Genomic DNA, 23,431 nt, shown 5'->3' with positions numbered 1-23,431 from the left:
ACCTGATCCCTCTCCTTACAGTGTGTATGGTAACACCCATTGTTTCATGTTCTCTATGTATATAAATCTCCCCACTGTATTTTCCACTGAATGTGCACAACACAGCAACTGTCACTGTGAATGACACTAAATAGTTCCTTTTGTTGACAATCTTAGTGGAGAGGCCAAGACTTGAATGACCATGGAATTAAAACTACTAACACATCCATGCAAAGGACCTTGCTGGATCTCTGCTGCTAATTTATCTTGGATAGTGAGACAGTTTGAGGGCTAATGTCTAGTCAACATTTTAAAAGTGTAAACAGGATGATCTGTGTAATTTATGGGCCTGTTAGCTTGACATAGTTCCCAGGGAAAATAATGTAATGGCTGATATTAGACTCAACCAATCAACAGCTCAACGGTGGCAATTTCATTAATGGCAATCAACATTATTATATGGAAAATAGATCTTGTCAAATAAACTTGTTGAAACTAGACAAATTCAAACTGGAAGTAAGGCTCATATTTTTAATGGCAAGTGTAACTAACCATTTGAATAATTTTCCCTGGGGGATGTAGTGAATTCTCCATCACCTGAAAACTTTAAATCAAGATTGTATGTCTCTTTGAAAGATGTGACCTAGTGCAATGTCAAGTAATTACGCTTCATAAAAGAATTACTGGGTGAAATTCTATGGCTTGTGTTATTCAGAAGCTCAGACTATGTGATCATAGTGGTCCCATTTGGCCTAAAAATCTGTGCCTTTGCATCTATCATAGCGATCCCTGGAGAGAGTTGAGACAAAAATGTGGGGCAGCGATGGGAAAGCCAGCCCTCCTGCTGCCTGGGCTGTACCTTTTCTTTAGTGAAGATCTGAGGACTTCATCCTTCAGGGATGTGAACCTGGTGTCTGTCTTGAGTCCTAAATTCACTTGTTAAATAAAATTATAACAACATAGCTTAACAAATTTTGATCAAACTTTCCAAACCAATTCACATTTTTATTATATTTGATTTGCTAGAAATTTCACTTTATCACTATGTATTGAGACATGTTGTGGTAAGTCCAGTCATTATTTCTGACAGAGCCTGTCAGACTCTGGTGAAGAAATCTACCAAACAAGGAAGGCACAAAGGGGAAAAAAGGACAGCAAGAAGAAAAGGCCCTCCTGGACACAAATGGAAATAGAATTTGACTCTCAGAATAATAATTTATTGGAGGCTTGGACAGAAGTGTTTGCACTGAAGTGACATTTACAGTGTTTCCCTCTTGACAGACACATTTTATAACTTAAGTGGTTGGTCAGCATAGTGAATGAAAACTGTATCAATGTAACCTAAGAATTATTGAGATGGAGCACTGAGTCCCTGGCTTGGAAAATTGATCACATGATACTGACTTAAGCATGACAAATGATGAGTGCTGCTAAATCTTAACTTATGGAGGCTCAATGGAAAAGGGAGTTGGGGGAGAGAAAAAACTACTGTATAATTAGTATATGAAAGGAAATGGAGCAATAATATTTCCATTCTCCTGAAGATGTTGATATCTTGTGTCCTTGGTATTTATTAACACATCAGGGAGTAACTGGAAACTAGTGAGCACCTCTGTATATGCAGTGCAGAATGCCAGTCTGTGATCTGACCACTGTAGACATTATTTGGTCCTATGGAAATTACAACATGCACTGTAAGTAAGAAATTCTAAAATTGCTTAGTAAACAGACTTGTTTCTGCTCCCCTCCCTCTTCTGCTTCTTCAAAATGAACAACCTATCCGATGCTAAAAGATCAAATGCTGAACAGGAATATGGAGTTTATCATGTAATGTCCATATCTATGTTACTTTCCTAAGCATTCTCTGCTCTTAGGAATACATCGTGCCCCTCCTGGTCTAAGGTTCACCCATTGTAGAATGAATGCATTACTGCCCTGATGGTGGGGAGCAGGATTTGCAGACCTTGCAAATCCACAGAGCTCAGCTGCATGGGGACTTTCTGTGCACCCTTGCACCGTAGGAATTTATAGTCAGAGCCCAATGTCAGGATTTTTGGATATGTTACTATACAGACTAAACACGCTTATACAGAACAAACACACTTATCCCCCTTCAATGCCAGAGAAGCTATTCTAGCCCTGAAGCTAGAGTAGCAACAGCAGAATAGATTTGCTGCATCTGTGTTGCCTAAAGAGGATTATTCCTTCATCTTAACCGCCAAAGGTCTCCTGATCACACATTCTGGCAGCAAGATTTAGACTTAATTTCAACAGTGGCAGGAAGTACAAATCTCTTATGGGATGGGGGGGGGGAAGAGGGGTGGGGGAAGGGAGATCTTCCAGCATGTACAGAGATTGCCTGGGAATTTTCTTCAGTTTCTTGGTTAAGTTTTTAGGACTCATAGTGTAACTTTATATTCATTCATGCTAATTTCTGGGCTCCATCTTCCTAAAAAAACCCCTAGTTTTTGAGACTTATATGCTAGAATCACTAATTATTTTTCTTTCAAAACAATTTGACTGATGTGATTTTTGATACTCATGGGTGCCATTGCCAATGGTAATTTTGAAATTCAGTTAGAATATAACTGTCATAAATATAAAGGGAAGGGTAAACCCCTTTGAAATCCCTCCTGGCCAGGGGAAAGCTCCTCTCACCTGTAAAGGGTTAAGAAGCTAAAGGTAACCTCGCTGGCAGCTGACCAAAATGACCAATGAGGAGACAAGATACTTTCAAAAGCTGGGAGGAGGGAGAGAAACAAAGGGTCTGTGTGTCTGTCTATAGTCTGTCTTTGTCGGGGATAGACCAGGAATGGAGTCTTAGAACTTTTAGTAAGTAATCTAGCTAGGTATGTGTTAGATTATGATTTCTTTAAATGGCTGAGAAAAGAATTGTGCTGAATAGAATAACTATTTCTGTCTGTGTATCTTTTTTGTAACTTAAGGTTTTGCCTAGAGGGATTCTCTATGTTTTTGAATCTAATTACCCTGTAAGATATCTACCATCCTGATTTTATAGGGGGAATTTCTTTATTTCTATTTACTTCTATTTTTATTAAAAGTCTTCTTGTAAGAAATTGAATGCTTTTTCATTGTTCTCAGATCCAAGGGTTTGGGTTTGTGGTCACCTATGCAAATTGGTGAGGCTTTTTATCCAACATTTCCCAGGAAAGGGGGGGTGCAAGTGTTGGGAGGATTATTCATTTTTCTTAAGATCCAAGGGTCTGGGTCTGTAGTCACCTAGGCAAATTGGTGAGGCTTTTTACCAAACCTTGTCCAGGAAGTGGGGTGCAAGGTTTTGGGAAGTATTTTGGGGGGAAAGACGCGTCCAAACAGCTCTTCCCCAGTAACCAGTATTAGTTTGGTGGTGGTAGCGGCCAATCCAAGGACGACGGGTGGAATATTTTGTACCTTGGGGAAGTTTTGACCTAAGCTGGTAAAGATAAGCTTAGGAGGTTTTTCATGCAGGTCCCCACATCTGTACCCTAGAGTTCAGAGTGGGGGAGGAACCTTGACACAATTTTGAAATTCAGTTAGAATATAACCATAAGAGGAAATTCACATGTGATCAACGTGTAGTATGCTTAAGATTTTTAGAACATAACTCTTCCAAATGCACCAAATCAGCACTTAAAAAGAAGAAACTATTGCCCAGCATTTAGTAATTAAATGGAGAAGACACAATAGAATGTTTTTCCTACTTGGCACCATAGATTGGCAAATTCTTTTTGCTTAATGACAAGCTCACTTGAACATTGTGCATTGATTTAAATATTTTAAATATTATTAGGAGAGACTGTGGGCTAGGGGAATGAAGGATAGAGAGAAAAAACAAGGGAAAGTAAATAGAAAAATGGGTTGGAGACTGGGCAGTGTTGGGAAAAGATATAGAGAACCAGTACAAAGAAAACAGAAAGAGGAGAGAGAGAGAACTCAAATGAAAAAATAAATGCAATGGGCAAAATTATATGGTGGAGATATGGAAAAGTAAGAATTGAGCTCAGGCAGATTTTCCTCTGGTGCTTCCCCAGGTGTGGAGCATTTTAGCCCTGCACTCAGTTGAAGGACTTCCATTAAAAGAAATGCTGAGCCCTTTATGTTTATCAATTTACACTCACTTTGCACCTCACACCTTGCATTTATTGGCACAAATTAGATAACTTTCATGACTTACAGTTCTTTTCTTGTCATGTTGTACTTGACAAGTGACTTTTACAACCCATGTAAGTCATTGCAGAATTTTGCCAAGTGTGTATAGGGAAGCCATTTGTATCAGTCTTGTTTTATGGGGTGTTTCTTTTCTCCTTAACACATAGCAGGGGCTTCCCTCTACTTAGAAATTGCTTGCTTGGTTAGTTTTTGAATGGAATCATCCTTTGTGGGGAAAAATTTACTTAAACTGAAAAGGAAAAAAATAGTTTGAAAACTCCAGCTAGTTTGTGAACCTCTCTAAAAATTGTTTGAAAGGTTTGCACAAGGATCGCCCATCTCTAGTGGCCTCTAAACTTAGTTTAAGAGCTGTACATCTCTAGACTGTGCAAGGAGTTCTGCTGTGACTGAGTCCCTGGTGATCCATAGCTGGTCCTTCCGGAGAACAAAAGCAGGGAACCACTGCTTTTCCCTCTTTTAACCTTATTTTAACTGCAAATCTCAACATGGCTTTAACTATTGTATAGAATTTAGCAATGCCTCCATAATTATTCCAGGAATTCTTTCCAAGTTTCTGAAAGTGGAAGTGGGCAAAAATACAAACTAAAGCACTCTAAAATGGTCTCTCTCTTGCTAGTTGTTGCAATATTTAAAACCAATGGAGCAAAAAATTAGCAACTCTTCCTCATTAACTTACACATTTTCCATTTTTTTTGGACTGATCATCCTTCTGATCTGCATCCCTCTGCACATAGCTTTGACATGGTGCTGCTTCGTCTGTCTGAGAGAACCCTATAGCTGCAGGATTCAAATGTAAGGAAAAAGCAGGCCTAGGGCAAGATGGGAATGACTGGGCAGACACGTATCATTCCCTTCCAAGCCCAGTGTGGACCTGTGCATATAAGGTAATACAGCCCAGTGCTCCCTACATGCTTGCAAATTACAATTTGCTGGAGGTTCTGGTAAATGACACTGGATCATGAGACCCTGGCAGTTGCCTACAAGCAAGGATGTGCTAGAGCAGCTGCCAAGACACAAGGGGTCCTGTTGATCTCTAGTATCCAGAGGAATTGAAGGTAGAACCCCTATACGTTCTGCAGGAGCCAAACCACATAGAATGATTTTATGGAAATGCTATCGGGGGATCCTGGAGAAATTTCCTTTCCATGCTGATTTCTGTGGGAGGCAGAAATCCAGGCCATTGTTTTGGTGAGGTGGAAAAGGGCAAAGTTTGTTGTAACAACTCTATGTCAAGCCCAGAGTGGCAATGGTAATGTGTATTGTATTCATATACCTCCCCCCAACTGATGGCTATCTCTTATGTGGTTGCATTTCATGTGTCCCATATTCTATAACTTGATCATTGTACAAGTCTGTGGATATCCTGGGTAGCAGTATGTTTGGATATGCTAAAGTTGTTGTATGTGTACACAATATTAAAGCTATATAAGATGGGCTGTACATCCTGTGTAGACTTGTTTCCGTTATTGCATCACTTTAGGTGTGTCATTTAGAAAAACATTCCCTTTTGTTTGTCAAAAGGAAAAACAAAGAATCCACAACTGTAGAATTGAAAGAGACAACATGAAAGAATGCATTAAAAGTTAGGTATTATATTTAAAATATTTGTGTCATAAAAGTAAGAAGCAGAACTAACTCAATTTGTAGATTAGATTTGAGGTTCAACTGCTGCCAAAAACAAAGGAAAGACAGCTACAAATTGGAAGAGTGAAGACAGTATTATTATTATTATTATTACTTATTATAAAAGCTGAAGATGCATTGTTTTGGTCATAGACAAAAATAAAATATACTGACAATGTCAGCAGAGGTTGGTCCAGATGCCAAAATGACAGCAGCCATGTCCTCTCCTCACTGTGCATCCAAGGCCAAAATACCCATTTAGGTACTGGACATGCCTCCAGGGATGCAGCTGTGGAATTCCTTTTCCAAGAACATAATCAGACAACCTTAGAGTCAACTCCTAGGCTAAGCAGTTGTGCCACTGTCCAAATTGCACATGTAGTTTCTGAACAGGATTTTCAGAGGAATGAAGCAGGATTGCTCAAGGCAGATTGTATGACAGATATTAGGTGAATAATATAGCCTGTTCTTTCACTTTGTTTTCTTATGGGTCACTGAATTGTGTGCTAAAGGAAAATCAAATGTTAAAGTCTTATTGTATGAGCTGCTTCTAGTCCTTGGCAGTCTGGCACTTCAAAAGCTGTTTCATGGATCAAGAGTGGAAATAGTTTAGAAAGAAACTAAATCTGTTAAGGGAAGAGTCCAGTATTTTTGCTTCAGATATTTTGTATACTTTTAGTTCTGTGACAAATTCTCTGGGTCAATGTGCAGTATGATTTATTTGTAGGCACTGCACAACTAGAGACTTAAACATAAGTTTCCCTCATCCAGTGTACTATACAGGGATTGTGCTTTCCAATACAGCTCCTGTCACAATAGAACTCTCATCCTGATTGGGGGGTCTTTGAATGCTGCCATTTTTAATATAAATGTTAAATATATGCAAAATCAAAACAAACATGACCTATGTTAAAATAACATTATTAACGTTACAAAGTCAAGCACTCAAAAGTTACGAAATGCCAGAATTAAGGTGGCCCATATCATCTTTATTGTCAGCCTTGTGTGTTTGCAGTATGATACAATCTTTATTACATGACCACATACTGGTTTTCCCACAGGATCATTCAGTGCCTAGGATGATGGATGGTTCCTACTTAATGAGAAGCTATTCAATATTTTGTTTTTTCCTCATTGTTCAATGTGTGGCCCTAAGCCATGCAGACTACTCAATCCCTTCTCTGAGGGCAGGCGTATTAATTTCCTCATGGGCTTTTGAATGGTGCTCATCACTGTAGTATATGAGAGTTCACAAACATTAATGAATTAATCTTCACAACACCCCAGTAAGATGTGGGGTGGTATTATCCTCAACAAGCACCCAGAAAATGAGGAACACACCATTGGTGAACCCTATGAAAAGTTTGATTTAAGTGACTTGCTCAGTATCACGTAGGAACTCTCTGGCACCAACAGGGAAAGAATTCAGTTGTCCAGGGCAGCATTCAACTGCTTTAACCAAAAGACCATCCTTTATTTTTCTGTAATCCCCTGCCCCATTCAATACACAGCTTCCAACTTCTGTAACAAATGAGGTAGGGATCCTACATACAACAGCCTTTTGAACTCCACCACCCTGATTCATCCCCAGAGCAGGTCCATCCTGTGCTCTGAATGAAAACATAATGTCTTACCTGTGTTTAAAGGGGAAAATAGTGATCTGGGCAATTACAGACCTGTTAGTCTGACCTAAGTAGTAGGCGAGGCTTTTGAAAAAATTGTAAATAAATAAATAAATAAAAGTATTAAATTCACAGAGGTAAATGCTAAAGAGGATGTAATACATCATGGGTTTACCAAAGTTAAAATCAACCTGATTTCCATCTCTGAGAAAATAACTCATTTTTTAGATAAGGGCAATGCATGAGATCTTATAAATTTGGACTTCAGTAAAGTATTTAATACACTACCACACTGAAAATTAATAGTTAAATTAGGGAAGATGGGATCAGTACAAGAATTGCAAGGTGGATAAGGAACTGGCTAAGGGGGGAAGGCAAAGGGTTGTGCTGAAAGGTGAATTATTAGACTGGATGGAGGTTACCAGTGGAGTTACTCAAAGATTGGTCTTTGGACTAATCTTATTCAATATTTTTATTAATGACCTTGGCGCAAAAAGTAGGAGTATGCTGATGAAATTTGGCGATGATACAAAGTCGGGAAGTGTTATCAATACAGAAGAGAGTTGGAATATTATAAAGAAAGATCTGGATGACCTTCAAGACTGGAGTGACAAAATGGGATGAAATTCAATTGTACATAGTGCAATGTCTAATAAGAATTTCTGCTGCAACCTGGGTGCTCATCAGCTGGAAGCAGCAGAGGAGAAGAGACTAGGGTGTATGGATTGACTCCAGGATGACTATGAGCCATTATGTGGTGAAAAAGACAAATGTCCTAGGATGTGTCAAGAGAGGCATTTCCATTAGAGAGAGAGAAATATTAATACCTCAGTATGAGGCACTGGTACGGCATCATTTGGAATACTGTGTATAATTCTGGTCATACATGTTCAAGAAAGATTAATTCAAACTGGAACAGATGCAGAGAAGACATCTAGGGTGATCAGGGGAATGGAGGGCATATGAGAGGAGACTGGAAGAGTTTGGCTTGTTTAGTTTAGCAAAAAGAAGGCTAAGGCTGGGGGGGAGAGAGGGGTAAACACCAGGAAAGATGACAAGCTATTTAAGATAGAAGACAATGTTAGTACAAGAACAAATGGATATAAACTGGCCATGAACAAATTCATGCTGGAAATAAGGTGATTTCTAAGCATTAGAAGAGTGAGGTTCTGGAACAACCTCTGAGTAGAAGTTGTGGGGGCAAACAATTTAATTAATTTTAAGAAAGAGCTGCACAAATTTATGAGTGCAATTGTATGACAAGTTGCTTATGACTGGGTGGATCTCAGCAGCTCTAGAGCTCACTGCTGGTTTATGTCTTATGTTCTTGAAAGCTCATGCTTCAGGATTTCAGGTGGTCACCACCAGGAATCAGGAAAGGATCTTCCTCCTCCTTCCAATGAATTCTGGGTTGTTGTTGTTTTTTTTTTTTTTGGTCTCCTTCCTCTGAAGCATCAGAGAAGGCCACATCTGGAGATGGGACTTTAGGTGGGGTTGGGCCAGGGCTCTGAGGTGGCACTAAGCATTGTCTCTCAGGTGCCAGGCTGGCTGGTTCTTGTTCACATGCTCAGGGTCTAATTGATCACCATTGTGTGGTCGGGAGGACAGTGACCTTGCAGATTATCTGGATATATTTTATTTAATTATTTCCCTATCATTGTGTGGGGCCTTCGGCATTGGTGTGTGTCAGTCCCTCCTATTCTCTCTCTGTGGCACACGATAGTCCAGTCTCCTGTGCAGTGTAATACTTTAGTCTAATTTCAGTTGTTGGGTTAGTGTGGAGGTGCTGGGGGCATGTGATGTGCAGGGGTCAGATTAGATTATCTGGTAGTCCCTTGCAGCCTTAAACTCTATGACTCTATAGTATGTGATTATGTAATTAAACAACTGTATCATAATGCAAAGACACAAGGGGGCTGAATTAATTTACACAGGCAACCTTAATTTCAGCACTGCCTGACTTTTGAGCACTTGGCTATGCAACCTTAATAATAGGTTTTATGTAGTTTTGTACATGTAATTTAATAGATTATTAAAAGAATAATCTGAAAAAAAAAACCCAGAAATTCCATCTTGTGGCATCATAACACCCACATTGGTCAGCAGCAAGATTGGTGCCTTTGATGCCACTACACTGACCTCTGCCACTTGAGCTAATGGAATAATTGATAGCAATAGCAGTGGTCATCATCTGTATGGTCCAGCACAAGAGGACACTTTGCCAGTGGATTTCACAAATATTTGGTAATAGCAGAGGGATGGAGACACTCAGAAATCTTGGGTCCCATCGGAGAGGAGTGCACACTAGCATAAACAGACTCTATTGCTCATTCCCCACAAGCATAGCCCCTTCTGCCCTGTCTGCTCCACCCTGTGCCTGTCCCAGTCCCAGACCTGTCTGTTCCCCACTCCTGGCTCTTTGTCCCAGTCCCATTCTCTTCATGTATCCAGTGCCAATCTCCACTCATCAGGCAATTCATCCCAGCCCCAGTCTCCTATCTCCTCATCCGAGTCTATCACTCACTAGTGCCACTTTGTCACCTTCCCCAGCCATTTTCAGTTCCCTCCCACTGCCCAGCTCCTTGGCCAGTTGTTCCCAGTTCCCTCCCAGCTTCTCATACAACTATCCATCCCCCACCCTGGCCTCCTGTCACCTCCTTGTTCACATTCCCCATCCCCACTGGCTCCAGGTCTCCTTTCTTTGGCTCATCGTTTAATTTCAGTATGTCCTCCACAGCTCCTTCTCCCAGTCTATTTTCCCAGCCAGTCCCAGTTCTCCTACACCACAGCTACTCATCAGTTCTGCCTCCCCTTCTCTCCATCCTACTCATTCTTCTTTTCACTCCTCTTCCAGTCTCAGGCTTCCCCAACCTACTAGCCCCTTCCTTCCATTTCCCTCACCGGCTCCCTGTCTGAGTCTCCTAGCTTAATCTCCCCCACCACCCACAACTATGAGTCTGTTCCCTGTCCCCCAGACTCCTTGTCCTAATTGTCCCCCAGGCTCATCCTAATTGAATTCCCTTGCTTCCCTTAGCTCTGACTCTTATCCCCTGTGCATTTGAATCATGCAGCTTTCTGCACCACATTCCCTGAGGCCAGGTCACTGAGAGTGCTGGAGAGAAAATTTCCCTGCTCTCAGTTCAGGTACTCAGACCTAGACCAGCCCACAGCAGCACAGAAATCCAGTTGCAGGGGAAATCCTGCATAACCCCAAGCTGGAGCATGCCCAATAAGGTGCAGTCTTTGGGGTAATTTAGCTCCTAAAACCTAAAGTCTCCATTGAGCAAGTAGAAACTGACTTGTCAGAGGCTTAGAACTTGGCCACGTTTGGGTAGATTTCCACAGGGTCGCAAAAAGGCATATCTCTGACAGAAGGCCCATCCGACTACCAAATTTCAAGTCCCTGCTCAAAAGCATGGAGTACTAAATAAACTTTTTTAATGTGGCCAACATGTATTTTCCCTAGCCTTGCTCTCAAAAACAACTGAATTGTTTTGATTGAAATTTCCACCCCAGAGATCAACCCGAGGCAGACCTCTGGCATGGAAAATTGCAGCACAAAAAATGAAAGTTTGTCAACATTAATAGCAACTGAAAACAGGGTCTTCTTATGGGAAGTGTTGGGCAACATTAAAAATAGCTAAGGCTATGTTTTAGTCACGAGTATTTTTAGTAAAAGTCATGGACAGGTCACAGGCCGTAAACAAAAATTCATGGGCCCGTGACCTGTCCATGACTTTTACTAAAAATACCACCCTGACTAAAACTTGGGCAGGGGCCATGGGTGCTCGGGGTGGCGGGGAGCGGTCCAGGGGTGCCGTGGGTGCTGGGGGAGGTGACCTGGGACCCCAGCTGGTACTGGGGGCTAGGGGGTTGGCAGGGCTGGCAGGAGCTTCCTACCCAGCTCTGTGTCCCTACAGCTCCTAGGCAGTGGAGGCAGAGGCCAGGGCAGGGACTCCAATGCTCCCACCACAAGTGCCGGCTGCCTCAGCCAATGGGAGCTGCGGGGGCAGGGCCTGCGGGCCCAGGAAGTGCGCGGCACGGAGACTCTCTTCCCCTTTGTTGCCTAAGAGCTGCAGGGGGCCATGCCAGTGGGATCTGGGTATCCTCCAACAGCATGCTAAGCGCCCCTCCCCTGCACTCCCCAACCTCCTGCCCCTAACCCTGAGCCCCCTCCCACACACCCAAACTGCTGCTGCTGCTGACCCAGGGGCTGCCCGGCTCAGGTAGCTCCTGAGCCAGCACCAGATGCTGCAGAAGTCACGGAGGTCATGGAAAGTCGTGGAATCCGTGACCTCCGTGACAGACTCGCAGCCTTAATAATAGCATGTGCTACTATAGCCCTGCCTATAATAAGTGTGACATACACAAGTGCTAGTAAGGGGCTGGTATTTATTTGGAAATGCCAAAGGTAACATTCCCACTGTACACAGGAACATTTATTGGTGTATTATATTACTTTATTCTCTTGTGGTTTTCTTTAGTACCCAGTATTCTAGTATCACCATGCTTCCCAAATAAATCTGGTCTGTATGGTGAGCTCCCTCACAGACTTTGTCAGTCTTTTGCTCTTCTCCCTTCTCAGGTGGAAGAGGCTCTGCTTGTGATATATATGTCACTGGGGTTGATTGGGCACTTTTCTTCATTTGCCACTCCCCTCCACACTTTTCAATTCTCTTCCAGTCCCCCATTGTTTTGGCTATACTAATATTATCCTTTCGTTGTCCAAATTGTACAGTTTCTTCATATAATCTTGGCAATCTTATAGGGATTCAATATAAAATGGCTCATAATATGTACTATTCCTCGTTTTTATTTTCTTGCTTGGGATTTTTACTGAATGTCTTTGATCCTTATCATAATGCATTATGTACTAATGAAAAGTTTGCCTAGGGTTCAGTAGGATGAATCATATAAGCAATGATACCCATCATTATGGACTGCACAAATGAAATAATAGACTGTGACATTAATCTTGTTCCAACCCCATAATGAGGGTACATAACAGAAAACAATGTTCAGTTTTTTATAAGATTTAAAAATACATTTTAATATATCAGGTTTTCCCTTGGTAAATTCTCGGTTCTATGGAGACAGAGATGGGCAAGATCATATGTACAGCCTCTGCAGCCAGATGGGTTAAGTCAGAGGCTGAATAACCTTAGATATACAAGTTTAGTGTGTGGAAATCCTTCCCAATTCCATTGCAGGGGAAGAGGGGGACGGGGGGCAAATGTTGGCATTTTCCTGTCCCTGTTAAGAAGTAACCTGTGTAAAAGAACTGTCTGCCTCTAAGTCACATGCTATAGTCATAGGCTATGGGTTGTGATCTATAACTTTAAAGTAAGGTGTTCTTTTTCAAATAACTGTGCTTTATTCTGACTGCTGAAGTAACTCCAAACAAGCATATATACTTAGTAAACAAGTCTTTTGACACAGATGCTGAGAGATGTTCTAATAAAATAATTGAAAATGTCATATGGGCCAGAGTACCCATGCTACATCTAAGAGACTTTATTCTCTGAGAGCACTTTTAGTAGATCTTAAGCCTTAAAAAATACATAACATTAGGTATCAAGAGGAATCAGTCTGCTTCTCCTAAGGAAGAGTAATCTTTTAATCATAATAAAGATACAGGCAAGGGAACATATTTAATTTCCTGCGGAAATAGAAGATGGTTAAGGCTGGTGTTAGGATAATGTGCTATTCTGTGTCTGTCATGTCTACCATGAAGTATTTACTTAAAGTGCATGTTTAGTGCCAAAGGTAATACAATAACTGATGGAAATGCTGAGCACTTATCTTTATAAAAATGAATCCTAATAACCATAAATGTTCCACCTTAACTGTGGGGGGGGGGGAATGGCTGTGGTGCAGTGCCTTCACTAGAGCCTGTGCATCATAATGGAGATTTAAATGTTTTGCGACCTGAATACCCATGAACTCATTTAAGAAGACTTAATAGCAATGGAATATCAAAATACTAATAAAGGATGAGACCCTACATTAACTAAAATCTGATGTTGCAAATTAAAACTGTATGCAGGGTTGACAGTATATACTTGAGTGTTGTGATGGTCGTGGGCTTATAGAATCATAGAAATGTTGGGTTGGAAGGGATCATGAGAAGTGTTATAGTCCATCGTCCCCAAGCTGACACAGGGCCAAGTACAAGACCATCCCTGACAAGTGTTTGTTCCTAAAAACCTTCAATGATGGGGATTTCATAACCTCCCTTGGAAGCCTATTCGAGTACTTCATTTTCCTTAAAGTTAAAAAAAATCCTAATATTTAACCTAAATCTCCTTTGCTGCTGATTAAGCTGATTACTTCTTGTCCTGCCTTTAGTGGATATGGAGAACAATTGATCAGAGTCCTCTTTATAACAGCCCTTAACATATTTAAAGATGTTATCACATCCCCTCTCAGGATTCTTTTCTCAAGACTAACCATGCCCAATTTTTAAACCTTTCATTATAGGTCAGGTTTTCTAAACCTTCTATCATTTCTTTGCTCTCTTCCAGGCTCTCTCCAGTTTGTCCATATCTTTCTTAAAGTGTGGTGCCCAAAACTGGACAAGTTACTTCAGCTGAGACCTTCTCAGTGCCGAGTAGAACAGGACAAGTCCCTCCCGGGTCTGACATACAATACACCTGTTAATACGCTCCAGAATTATGTTAGCCTCTTTTTTTTTTTTTGGCAACTGCATCACTTTGTTGACACACATTCAGTCTGTGATCCACTATAACCCCCACATCCTTTTCAGCAATACTACTAATTCCCCATTTTTATTTGTGCATTTGATTTTTTGTTCCTAAATATATTTTACATTTCTCTTTATTGAATTTCTTCTTGTTGATTTCATTCAATTTCTCCAATTTGTCAAGATTGTTTTGAATTGTAATCTTGTTCTTCAAAGCGCTAGCAAGCTCATCTTGGTATCATCTGCAGTTTGGTGTAATCTGCAGATTTTATAAGCATGCTCTCTACTCCATAATGCAGGATATTAAACAAAATATTTTGAATAGTTCTAGACTCAGGACAGACCCCTATGGGACCTTTCTAAACGTGTCCTGGTTTGACAGCGAACCATTGGTTACTACTCCTTAAGTATGGTCTTTCAACCAGTTTTGTATCCATGTTATAGTAATTTAATTTAGACTGCGTTTCCCTAGTTTGCTTATGAGAATGTCATGGAGGACTGTATCAAAAGACTTATTAAAAGCAGGATATATAATCTCTACTGCTTTCCCCCATTCAGTTCAGTAACCCTGTATGACAGGGTCAGGCCAGACGGCTACAGGAGAGTAATAGAAGGCAGATATATTAGCCCCAGGCTAAGTAGGTCCCTTTTTCCTGGGTAAGGTAACAGGGAAGGTTCCAGAACAATCAGGAACCTTCTGGAGACAATTAAGACAGGCTGATTAGAACACCTGCAGCCAATCAATAAGCTGTTAGAATCAATTAAGGCAGGCTGATCAGGGCACCTGGGTTTTAAAAAGGAGCTCGCTTCAGTTTGTGGTGTGCGTGTGAGGAGCTGGGAGCAAGAGGCACTAGGAGCTGAGAGTGAGAACGTAGACTCTTGGAGGACTGAGGTGTACAAACCTTATGAGACACCAGGAGGAAGGTCCTATGGTGAGGATAAAGAAGGTGTTGGGAGGAGGCCATGGGGAAGTAGCCCAGGGAGTTGTAGCTGTCGCACAGCTGTTCCAGGAGGCACTCTAGGCAGCTGCATTCCACAGGGCCCTGGGCTGGAACCCGGAGTAGAGGGCGGGCCCGGGTTCCCCCCATATCCTCACAACTTCTGGTCAGACACAGGAGGAGTCGACCTGGACTGTGAATTCAGAAAAAAACGGCCAAGCTGAGGGCTGCCGTGACGCTCCAAGGAGAGCAAATCCGCCAATAAGCGCGAGACCCACCAAGGTAGAGCAGGAACTTTGTCACACCTGTCAAAGAAGGAAATTAGGTTGGTTTGGCATGATTTTTCTTGAAAAATCTATGGTGGCTATCGTTTATCACCATGTTATGCTTTAGGTGCTTACAAATTGGTTAATACTTTGTTCCAGTATTTTTCCAGGTATCAAAGTGAGGCTGACTGATCTATAATTCCCCAGGTCCTCTTTGTTCCTCTTTTTAAAGGCAGGTACTATGTTTATCTTTCTTCAGCCTTCTGGGACCTTCCCTGTCACCATGATTTTTTGAAGATAATCACTAATGGTTCTGAGATATCTTCAGCTAATTCTTTTAAGTACCATAGGTTGAATTTCATCAGGCTCTTGCTCCTTGAATACATGTAAATTATCTAAATATTCTTTAACCAGTTCTTTCCCTATTCTGTCTTATATTCCTTCCACTTTGTTGTTAATATAAATTGTGTAAGCATCTAGTCACAACTGACTTTTTAAATGAAGACTGAGGCAAAGTAAGCATTAAACACTTTAGCCTTGGTGTTGGTCCATAATTAGCTCTCCTTCCCCACTAAATAGTGAACCTTTCTCTTGTTCTTAATGTATTTAAAGAACCTCTTCTTTATTGCCTTTTATATCTCTAATTAGATGTAACTCATTTATGTGCCTTAGCCCTTCTGATTTTGTCCCTAACTGCTTGTGCTATTATTTTGTACTTATCCTTAGCAATTTGTCTGTTTCCACTTTTTGTAGGATTCCTTTTTTATTTTTGTCATTATGCGTGGAGATTGGCATTATGTTGGCTGTGAATGTGACTGATGATTTACTTCTTTTTTTAGTGTTTGCAATTATGTGAAAAGATGCATTAGAGCAACCTTTAATCTAAATTACCAATGTTATTTCTGTGACATTATTATATTCTAAATATTAAATGTGGATAATTTTATAGCTAGCTTACTCACTTTCCCCTCTAGCACTGTTCTAGGAGTTAGCTAGTGCTAAAAAAATGGTACTTCACCTTTTCAATACTGAGAAGCCCTCCCTCCTAAATGTGATGAGATCTTGCAACGTGTCCCCCTTCCCATTTGGTCATATGAGAAGGGCAAGGTGGTCATGAACCCAGATTTTGAGAATGTCTGCTCTAATATATATAATATATAACAACACCACAAAAAGACTTCATTAACTTAGAATTAAATGAAATGCATTTCCTCACAATAATACAGATAGTAAAATGAGGGTTGGGAGCTGGGTTTGGGGTTCTCACAATTCAAATGTGAATGACATGTAAAAAATCTGCCCTGTTTTATGGATAGGATCATGTTAGTAGAAATAGTAGCCATTGTCAGTCCCTTAAACACATAATCTCTTTACCTCTAGATTCTGGGGACCAGCAGTGTGGATCAAATGAGCATATAACTCACTGTGAAGAGTATTTTTTGTAATGATATGTTAAATATGGAAAGAGATTAGATGTGTCTTTAGTGCAAAATTAATTAATAGTCAAAAAGGGAAAAGCTTAAGTCAACTGAGGACCCAGCTGGACCTGGCTTGGGCAGTCCTTGTTTGGCATCAGAGAAGGTTGTGACAACAACCTATCATTTCTAAAGTCAATGTTTTTGTTTAAAGAAAGTTGCATGAAATCAAGAGTTTTCTTTACATGCTGAATGACTAATCTGTACAGCACTACATGCAAGGAAACTACATTTTTTGTAATTATTTCAAGGGCTGCTTTAATAATAAAATCACCAGGTTTAGCTTCAGTAAAGTTTTTTTTTTCTGTGAAGAGTCCATGTCATCTTAACTGGAAATCAAGCAATTAATTATTGGCAGATATTTTTTGTTGAAAACATAGGGCATGATGCTTTTAAACAAAAACATTCAGATCTGAAGACTTTTGTACTGTAACTGCTAGGTTTTTGGCATTCTTTCCCTTAGTACATTGTTCTTACATTTCATCAGAGTTAAATCAGTTGCCCTTTTAAAAATTGTATAACTATGTTTCTCTAAATTTGAAAAGTTTAATAAACACATATTGTTTGTTAGCTGTTGATGGCGCAACACTGATATATAGAAAGGCAAATGTCCCTGTGTCAATGAGCTTAAAATATAATGTAAACAGGTAATATAATTGTGGAATTAGTAAGCCAAAAACCAAGGGGAGAGGGTGAATTCACATCAATAAGAGTCCCTTTTTTATATTCAGCAATTTTTGGTAGAATTTAACTTACACTAGTGAAAAGTCAAGGTAGGGAGATTTTTATTGGAAATCTACAGAATGGTTCAGTAGTAATTTGAATAGCATGGAGACCTCTTGATTGCTTTTCCTTCATGTACAATGAAACAGGTCTTTTAACATATTTATTCATTTATTGGGTATTATTTAAGATTGCCTCCCTAATGTACAATGTAGCACTGCTATACTGTAGGTTAGTACAGTAGGTCATATATATTAGTAATAAAGTTGTTCATAGTTCATCTATTATAGCATAGTTTTCTATTTTATTCCTTAACCAATGTATTCCTTGTCACATGCTGGCTGGTCCATCAAGGGAAGTCAGGCTCAGCTTTGCCTGTGATGAAGCAGCTATCCTCCAGCTGGTCCTGATTCAGTAACTTAATTGAAGTTATTGGATACGATGTGAAATGAGAAACTTTTTGTTTGCCAGGAACTAAGTTCAGGATTCTGTGTGTTTTTTCCCTCCTCCTGCAAAAGTTGATGATGATATACATTTACTATGTATTTTTAATTTAAGTTTTATATGCTTTTTGTGTCTAGGGAAGAAATATTTTAAAACACTTAAAACAGGGAAAGAGTCTATCAGCTTTAGTGCAATTTTTCTTTATTACTCCCCTGGGTACACTCCAGCATAAGGTCAAGAGGCTTCCTTAAGATCATATAATGAGAAGGCATTTCAGCTGAATTTAGAACCAGGAACTGCTCGGCTATAACCACTCGATCACAGTGGAGCAGAGTTGTGAATTCTTTCTAATTTGTATGTTTTTCTCCTAATCTACCTTGCCAGACTAGATATTACACTGAGATGTAGGATATGATTAATTATTTTGTTGTTTAATTCTTCAAGTGTCTTTTGTTTGGTGTTCTGTTTTTTTTTTCTTCATTTGATGAATACATAGCAGGGATAATATGATATCTTGTACTGGTATACACCTCCCTATACCATGTCTATGCTTGAAAGCTTTAGGGTGTTAAAGTATCCCTTCAGTGAAAGTAATTTACAGTATGATAGGTGCTACTCTTAAGGGTTTATAAACCCCAAACTGCAGTGACCTTATACATCTTTCTAATTATGTATTACGTAGTAAAAGCGTATTCGTACCTAATAAAGTGGGATTGTACGTAAAAATATTTTGAAACTATTTTATACTGACAAAAATAGATTTCATGTTACTAAACAGAATTGTTTATGTCATGAATTCTCCAATTAAAGAATATTTTGTAGTCCTATTCAATTAAAATTACAACTGAACTCTAATTCAGTTAACAGGAAGGTTAATATGTACAATATTTTACAAGTATTCCTCCTTTGAATATAATGAAAGGATGAATATCTTCAATGCTCAGAAAACAGAAATACTGCCTTAGAATCTGTTATGCATTTTAGTTATTTCAGATGAAGTCAAGAATATAATTTTATTTTCTGCAGGTTATTAACGCAGCTTTAGCTCTTGCTGCCAGACCAAAAAGCCAGGTGGTAAAAAACAGCATGGAAATATATAAGAGCACATGGGAGAATCGCATACATGTTCTTACTGAAGCTGTGGATGACATTACAAGCATTGATGATTTTCTTGCTGTATCAGGTATATTATTTTTCAGAATCTGATTTTTTTATTTTAACTTCCCTGTTCTTCATTTAAAAAAAATGGAATTAAGTATATTCTCACTTCCCTAGAATCCAACAGGAAACCAGTGGGAGATTAGTCTGAGTAAGGATTATAATTAATATTCTTAATAGCTAATGTAGTGCCCATCTTCAAAAAAGGGAAGAAGGAGGATCCTGGGAACTACAGGCCAGTCAGCCTCACCTCAGTCCCTGGAAAAATCATGGAGCAGGTCCTCAAGGAATCAATTCTGAAGCACTTAGAGGAGAGGAAAGTGATCAGGAAGAGTCAGCATGGATTCACCAAGGGCAAGTCATGCCCGACTAATCTAATTGCCTTCTATGACTAGATAACTGGCTCTGTGGATGAGGGGAAAGCAGTGGATGTGTTGTTCCTTGACTTTAGCAAAGCTTTTGACACGGTCTCCCACAGTATTCTTGTCAGCAAGTTAAAGAAGTATGGGCTGGATGAATGGACTATAAGGTGGATAGAAAGTTGGCTAGATTGTCGGGCTCAACAGGTAGTGATCAATGGCTCCATGGCTAGTTGGCAGCCGGTATCAAGTGGAGTGCCCCAAGGGTCAGTCCTGGGGCCGGTTTTGTTCAATATCTTCATAAATGATCTGGAGGATGGTGTGGATTGCACCCTCAGCAAGTTTGCAGACGACACTAAACTGGGAGGAGTGGTAGATATGCTGGAGGGTAGGGATAGGATACAGAGGGCCCTAGACAAATTGGAGGATTGGGCCAAAAGAAATCTGATGATGTTCAACAAGGACAAGTGCAGAGTCCTGCACTTAGGACGGAAGAATCCAATGCACCTCTACAGACTAGGGGCCGAATGGCTAGGCAGCAGTTCTGCAGAAAAGGACCTAGGGGTTACAGTGGACGAGAAGCTGGATGTGAGTCAGCAGTGTGCCCTTGTTGCCAAGAAGGCCAATGGCATTTTGGGATGTATAAGTAGAGGCATTGCCAGCAGATCGAGGGACATGATCGTTCCCCTCTATTCGACATTGGTGAGGCCTCATCTGGAGTACTGTGTCCAGTTTTGGGCCCCACACTACAAGAAGGATGTGGAAAAATTGGAAAGAGTCCAGCGGAGGGCAACCAAAATGATTAGGGGACTGGAACACATGACTTGTGAGGAGAGGCTGAGGGAACTGGGATTGTTTAGTCTGTGGAAGAGAAGAATGAGGGGGGATATGATAGCTGCTTTCAACTACCTGAAAGGGGGTTCCAAAGAGGATGGATCTAGACTGTTCTCAGTGGTAGCAGATGACAGAACGAGGAGTAATGGTCTCAAGTTGCAGTGGGGGAGGTTTAGGTTGGATATTAGGAAAACTTTTTTCACTAGGAGGGTGGTGAAACACTGGAATGCGTTACCTAGGGAGGTGGTGGAATCTCCTTCCTTAGAAGTTTTTAAGGTCAGGGTTGAGAAAGCCCTGGCTGGGATGATTTAGTTGGGGATTGGTCCTGCTTTGAACAGGGGGTTTGTCAAGGTTCCTCCCCCACTCTGAACTCTAAGGTACAGATGTGGGGACCTGCATGAAAACCTCCTAAGCGTACTTTTTCCAGCTTAGGTTAAAACTTCCCCAAGGTACAAATTAATTTTATCCTTTGTCCTTGGAATATCCACTGCCACCATCAAACTCTAACTGGGTTTACTGGGAAACATAGTTTGGACACGTCTTTCCCCCCAAAATCCTCCCAACCCTTGCAGCCCACTTACTGGGAAAGGTTTGGTAAAAATCCTCACCAATTTGCACAGGTGACCACAGACCCAAACCTTTGGATCTGAGAACAATGAAAAAGCATTCAGTTTTCTTACAAGAAGACTTTTAATAGAAATAGAAGTAAATTGAAGTAAAGAAATCACCTCTGTAAAATCAGGATGGTAGATACCTTACAGGGTAATTAGATTCAAAACATAGAGAATCCTTCTAGGCAAAACCTTAAGTTACAAAAAAGACACACAGACAGAAATAGTTATTCTATTCAGCACAATTCTTTTCTCAGCCATTTAAAGAAATCATAATCTAACACATACCTAGCTAGATTACTTACTAAAAAGTTCTAAGACTCCATTCCTGGTCTATCCCTGGCAAAAGCAGCATACCGACAGACAAAGACCCTTTGTTTCTCTCCCTCCTCCCAGCTTTTGAAAGTGTCTTGTCTCCTCATTGGTCATTTTGGTCAGGTGCCAGCGAGGTTACCTTTAGCTTCTTAACCCTTTACAGGTGAGAGGATTTTTCCTCTGGCCATGAGGGATTTTAAAGGGGTTTACCCTTCCCTTTATATTTATGACGGGGTTGGACTAGATGACCTCCTGAGGTCCCTTCCAACCCTGATATTCTATGATTCTATAATTCTATAGCCTTCATGTATTATGTCTCAACACAGCACCCTTCTTCTCATTCCATGCTTGGGCAAGATGCAATATGGCATTTGAAGTGTAATCTTCTAGGTTTTGTGACTATAAAGACATTTTCTTATTGGAATTCAGAAACATTTTCAGATAGGCTCAGGATGTCTTACGCGTTTTTAAAAACAAATTGCTGATTAGTGCACAGTCTGTTCTTAAATACAATTATTTTTGTGGGTGTTTAAAAAGCCAACGGAAAATGGATGTCCAAATACTTTACTCAGCTAACAAGCCCTTTCCTTGCCCTCACTAAAATAAATAAATAAATAAATAAATAAAAATGTCATGTACCTCAGAAGGGTCTAAATGTGGTACTTACACAAAACCAAAGCCACAGCAAGGTATAAAGAATGTATATTGAAATGCCAGTGTACTCATGACTGTTACTAGAGCCAAATCCTTGTTTTGGCAACCAGTTTCTCAGTGAGGTGTGTTTAAGGAATTTGCCAGTCTTTTCGGGCATGCGCTTAGTCACTTGTTGGATTTTTGTATAAAACAAGTAGCCACAAGTTTCCAGTTGGTGATAAATTCTTTTAATTACAGCTGGGTAAATTTGAGCCTACCATCCTGATGTCAGATTTACAAAATACTATTAGGAAGATTTGATATACTGTGTTCATGAAAGTTAACTGGTTGTTCTCATTACTTAAATAAAAATTACCAGGCCTAAGCGTTTCCTTTATAGAGAACTGTATTGGTTCATGTTATCAATTTGTCCAATAATTTCAATATAGAGCAATGCTTGAGTTACTTTATCTTACATGGGATGCCAAAAGCCCAGCTAAGTTGTTCTAGCAGCCAGGCACAGGGATTCTAGCACCCAGACAGTGTAGCCACAACCCCTATGCTAGGGGAGAAGGAAGTGGAATAGCTATTCCTACATCTCTGTGTCACCGGAAAATTCCCTTTTGGAAAGAATTTTCCCATGGGTGTTTAGCCAGATTTGATTTTTGCTTTGTGATGCCTGAGCACTGCTGGGTCTGATTTACCATTGCCATGTACCTTGTGTAATCATGCACACCAGAACAAGGTCAGTGCAAAGCTACCTGATGGGAGTGGAATTGTTTTGACCTCATTTGCACTGATGTAAATGACTACACAAGGTGTAAAGTAACAATGAATTGGGCCCCCAAATTTGAGTTCCCTTATCAAAATGTGTAAATTAGGCTGCAGACCTGTTTGGTCAAAGAAACAAATACAAAGAAAACAGCTACTAAAATAATATGCTTCCCCAGACTGTTTGTATAGCTTTTTCACTCTTTTTCACTCTTCACATTCATGCTAAGATATATTTCAAATGCTTCCTAAATGACTAGAGGTACTGTACTAGTTCCACATTTCCATTTTGTATCTCCAGGATAGAAATATCTGGTCATGAAAAATGTACTTTTAAAATAGTATTCACTAAAGACATATTCAATATTAATAAACTGTATTTATTGCATTAATAAGAGTATTCAGCATCTAAACAGAGGATACAAACTAGTTATCTCATTTCTGACATATGGGCCATATTCTTCCACCTCTGACACCTCTGCAGCTCCATTTAAGTCAACAGAGTTGCTAGAGCATAAAGGCATAATTTGACCCAGTATGTCTGAGCAAAATGTAACTATTTTCTTACTGTTAGTGCACATTGTGCCAAGCCTAAAACTATCTTGGTGAGTGCAGCCACAGTTCCCCATGCCAGTCATTGGGACCAATTTGGATCATGCAGCAGTGTAAAGCAGGAGGAGTTTCACTGTTGTCAATGGAATTACAGTAGTTTGAAATCATTGTAAGTGGTTATTTATTGAATGGGTAGATCCACTCTGTTATAAAGAGAGTTAGCTTGGATAACCACTGCCTTAAAAAGGTTCCTAA

The 23,431-nt window shown here is 40.1% G+C and overlaps 1 protein-coding gene across 1 annotated transcript in view; it reads left to right on the top strand.

Annotated features, from left to right (window-relative positions):
- The window catches only part of CTNNA3 (catenin alpha 3), a 917,365-nt gene that overhangs the window by 659,029 nt on the left and 234,905 nt on the right, over nt 1-23,431 (top strand). The window contains exon 10 of the mRNA XM_073353443.1: nt 18,970-19,126. Within this exon, the coding sequence (XP_073209544.1) occupies nt 18,970-19,126 (157 nt within the window). The remainder of the gene's footprint in view (nt 1-18,969; nt 19,127-23,431) is intronic.

The sequence above is a fragment of the Lepidochelys kempii genome, chromosome 7 (assembly GCF_965140285.1).
Source record: "Lepidochelys kempii isolate rLepKem1 chromosome 7, rLepKem1.hap1, whole genome shotgun sequence".
Lineage (NCBI taxonomy): Eukaryota > Metazoa > Chordata > Testudines > Cheloniidae > Lepidochelys > Lepidochelys kempii.
The sequence above is the reverse complement of the archived record's forward strand: the minus strand, read 5'-3'. Positions and strand labels throughout refer to the sequence as shown.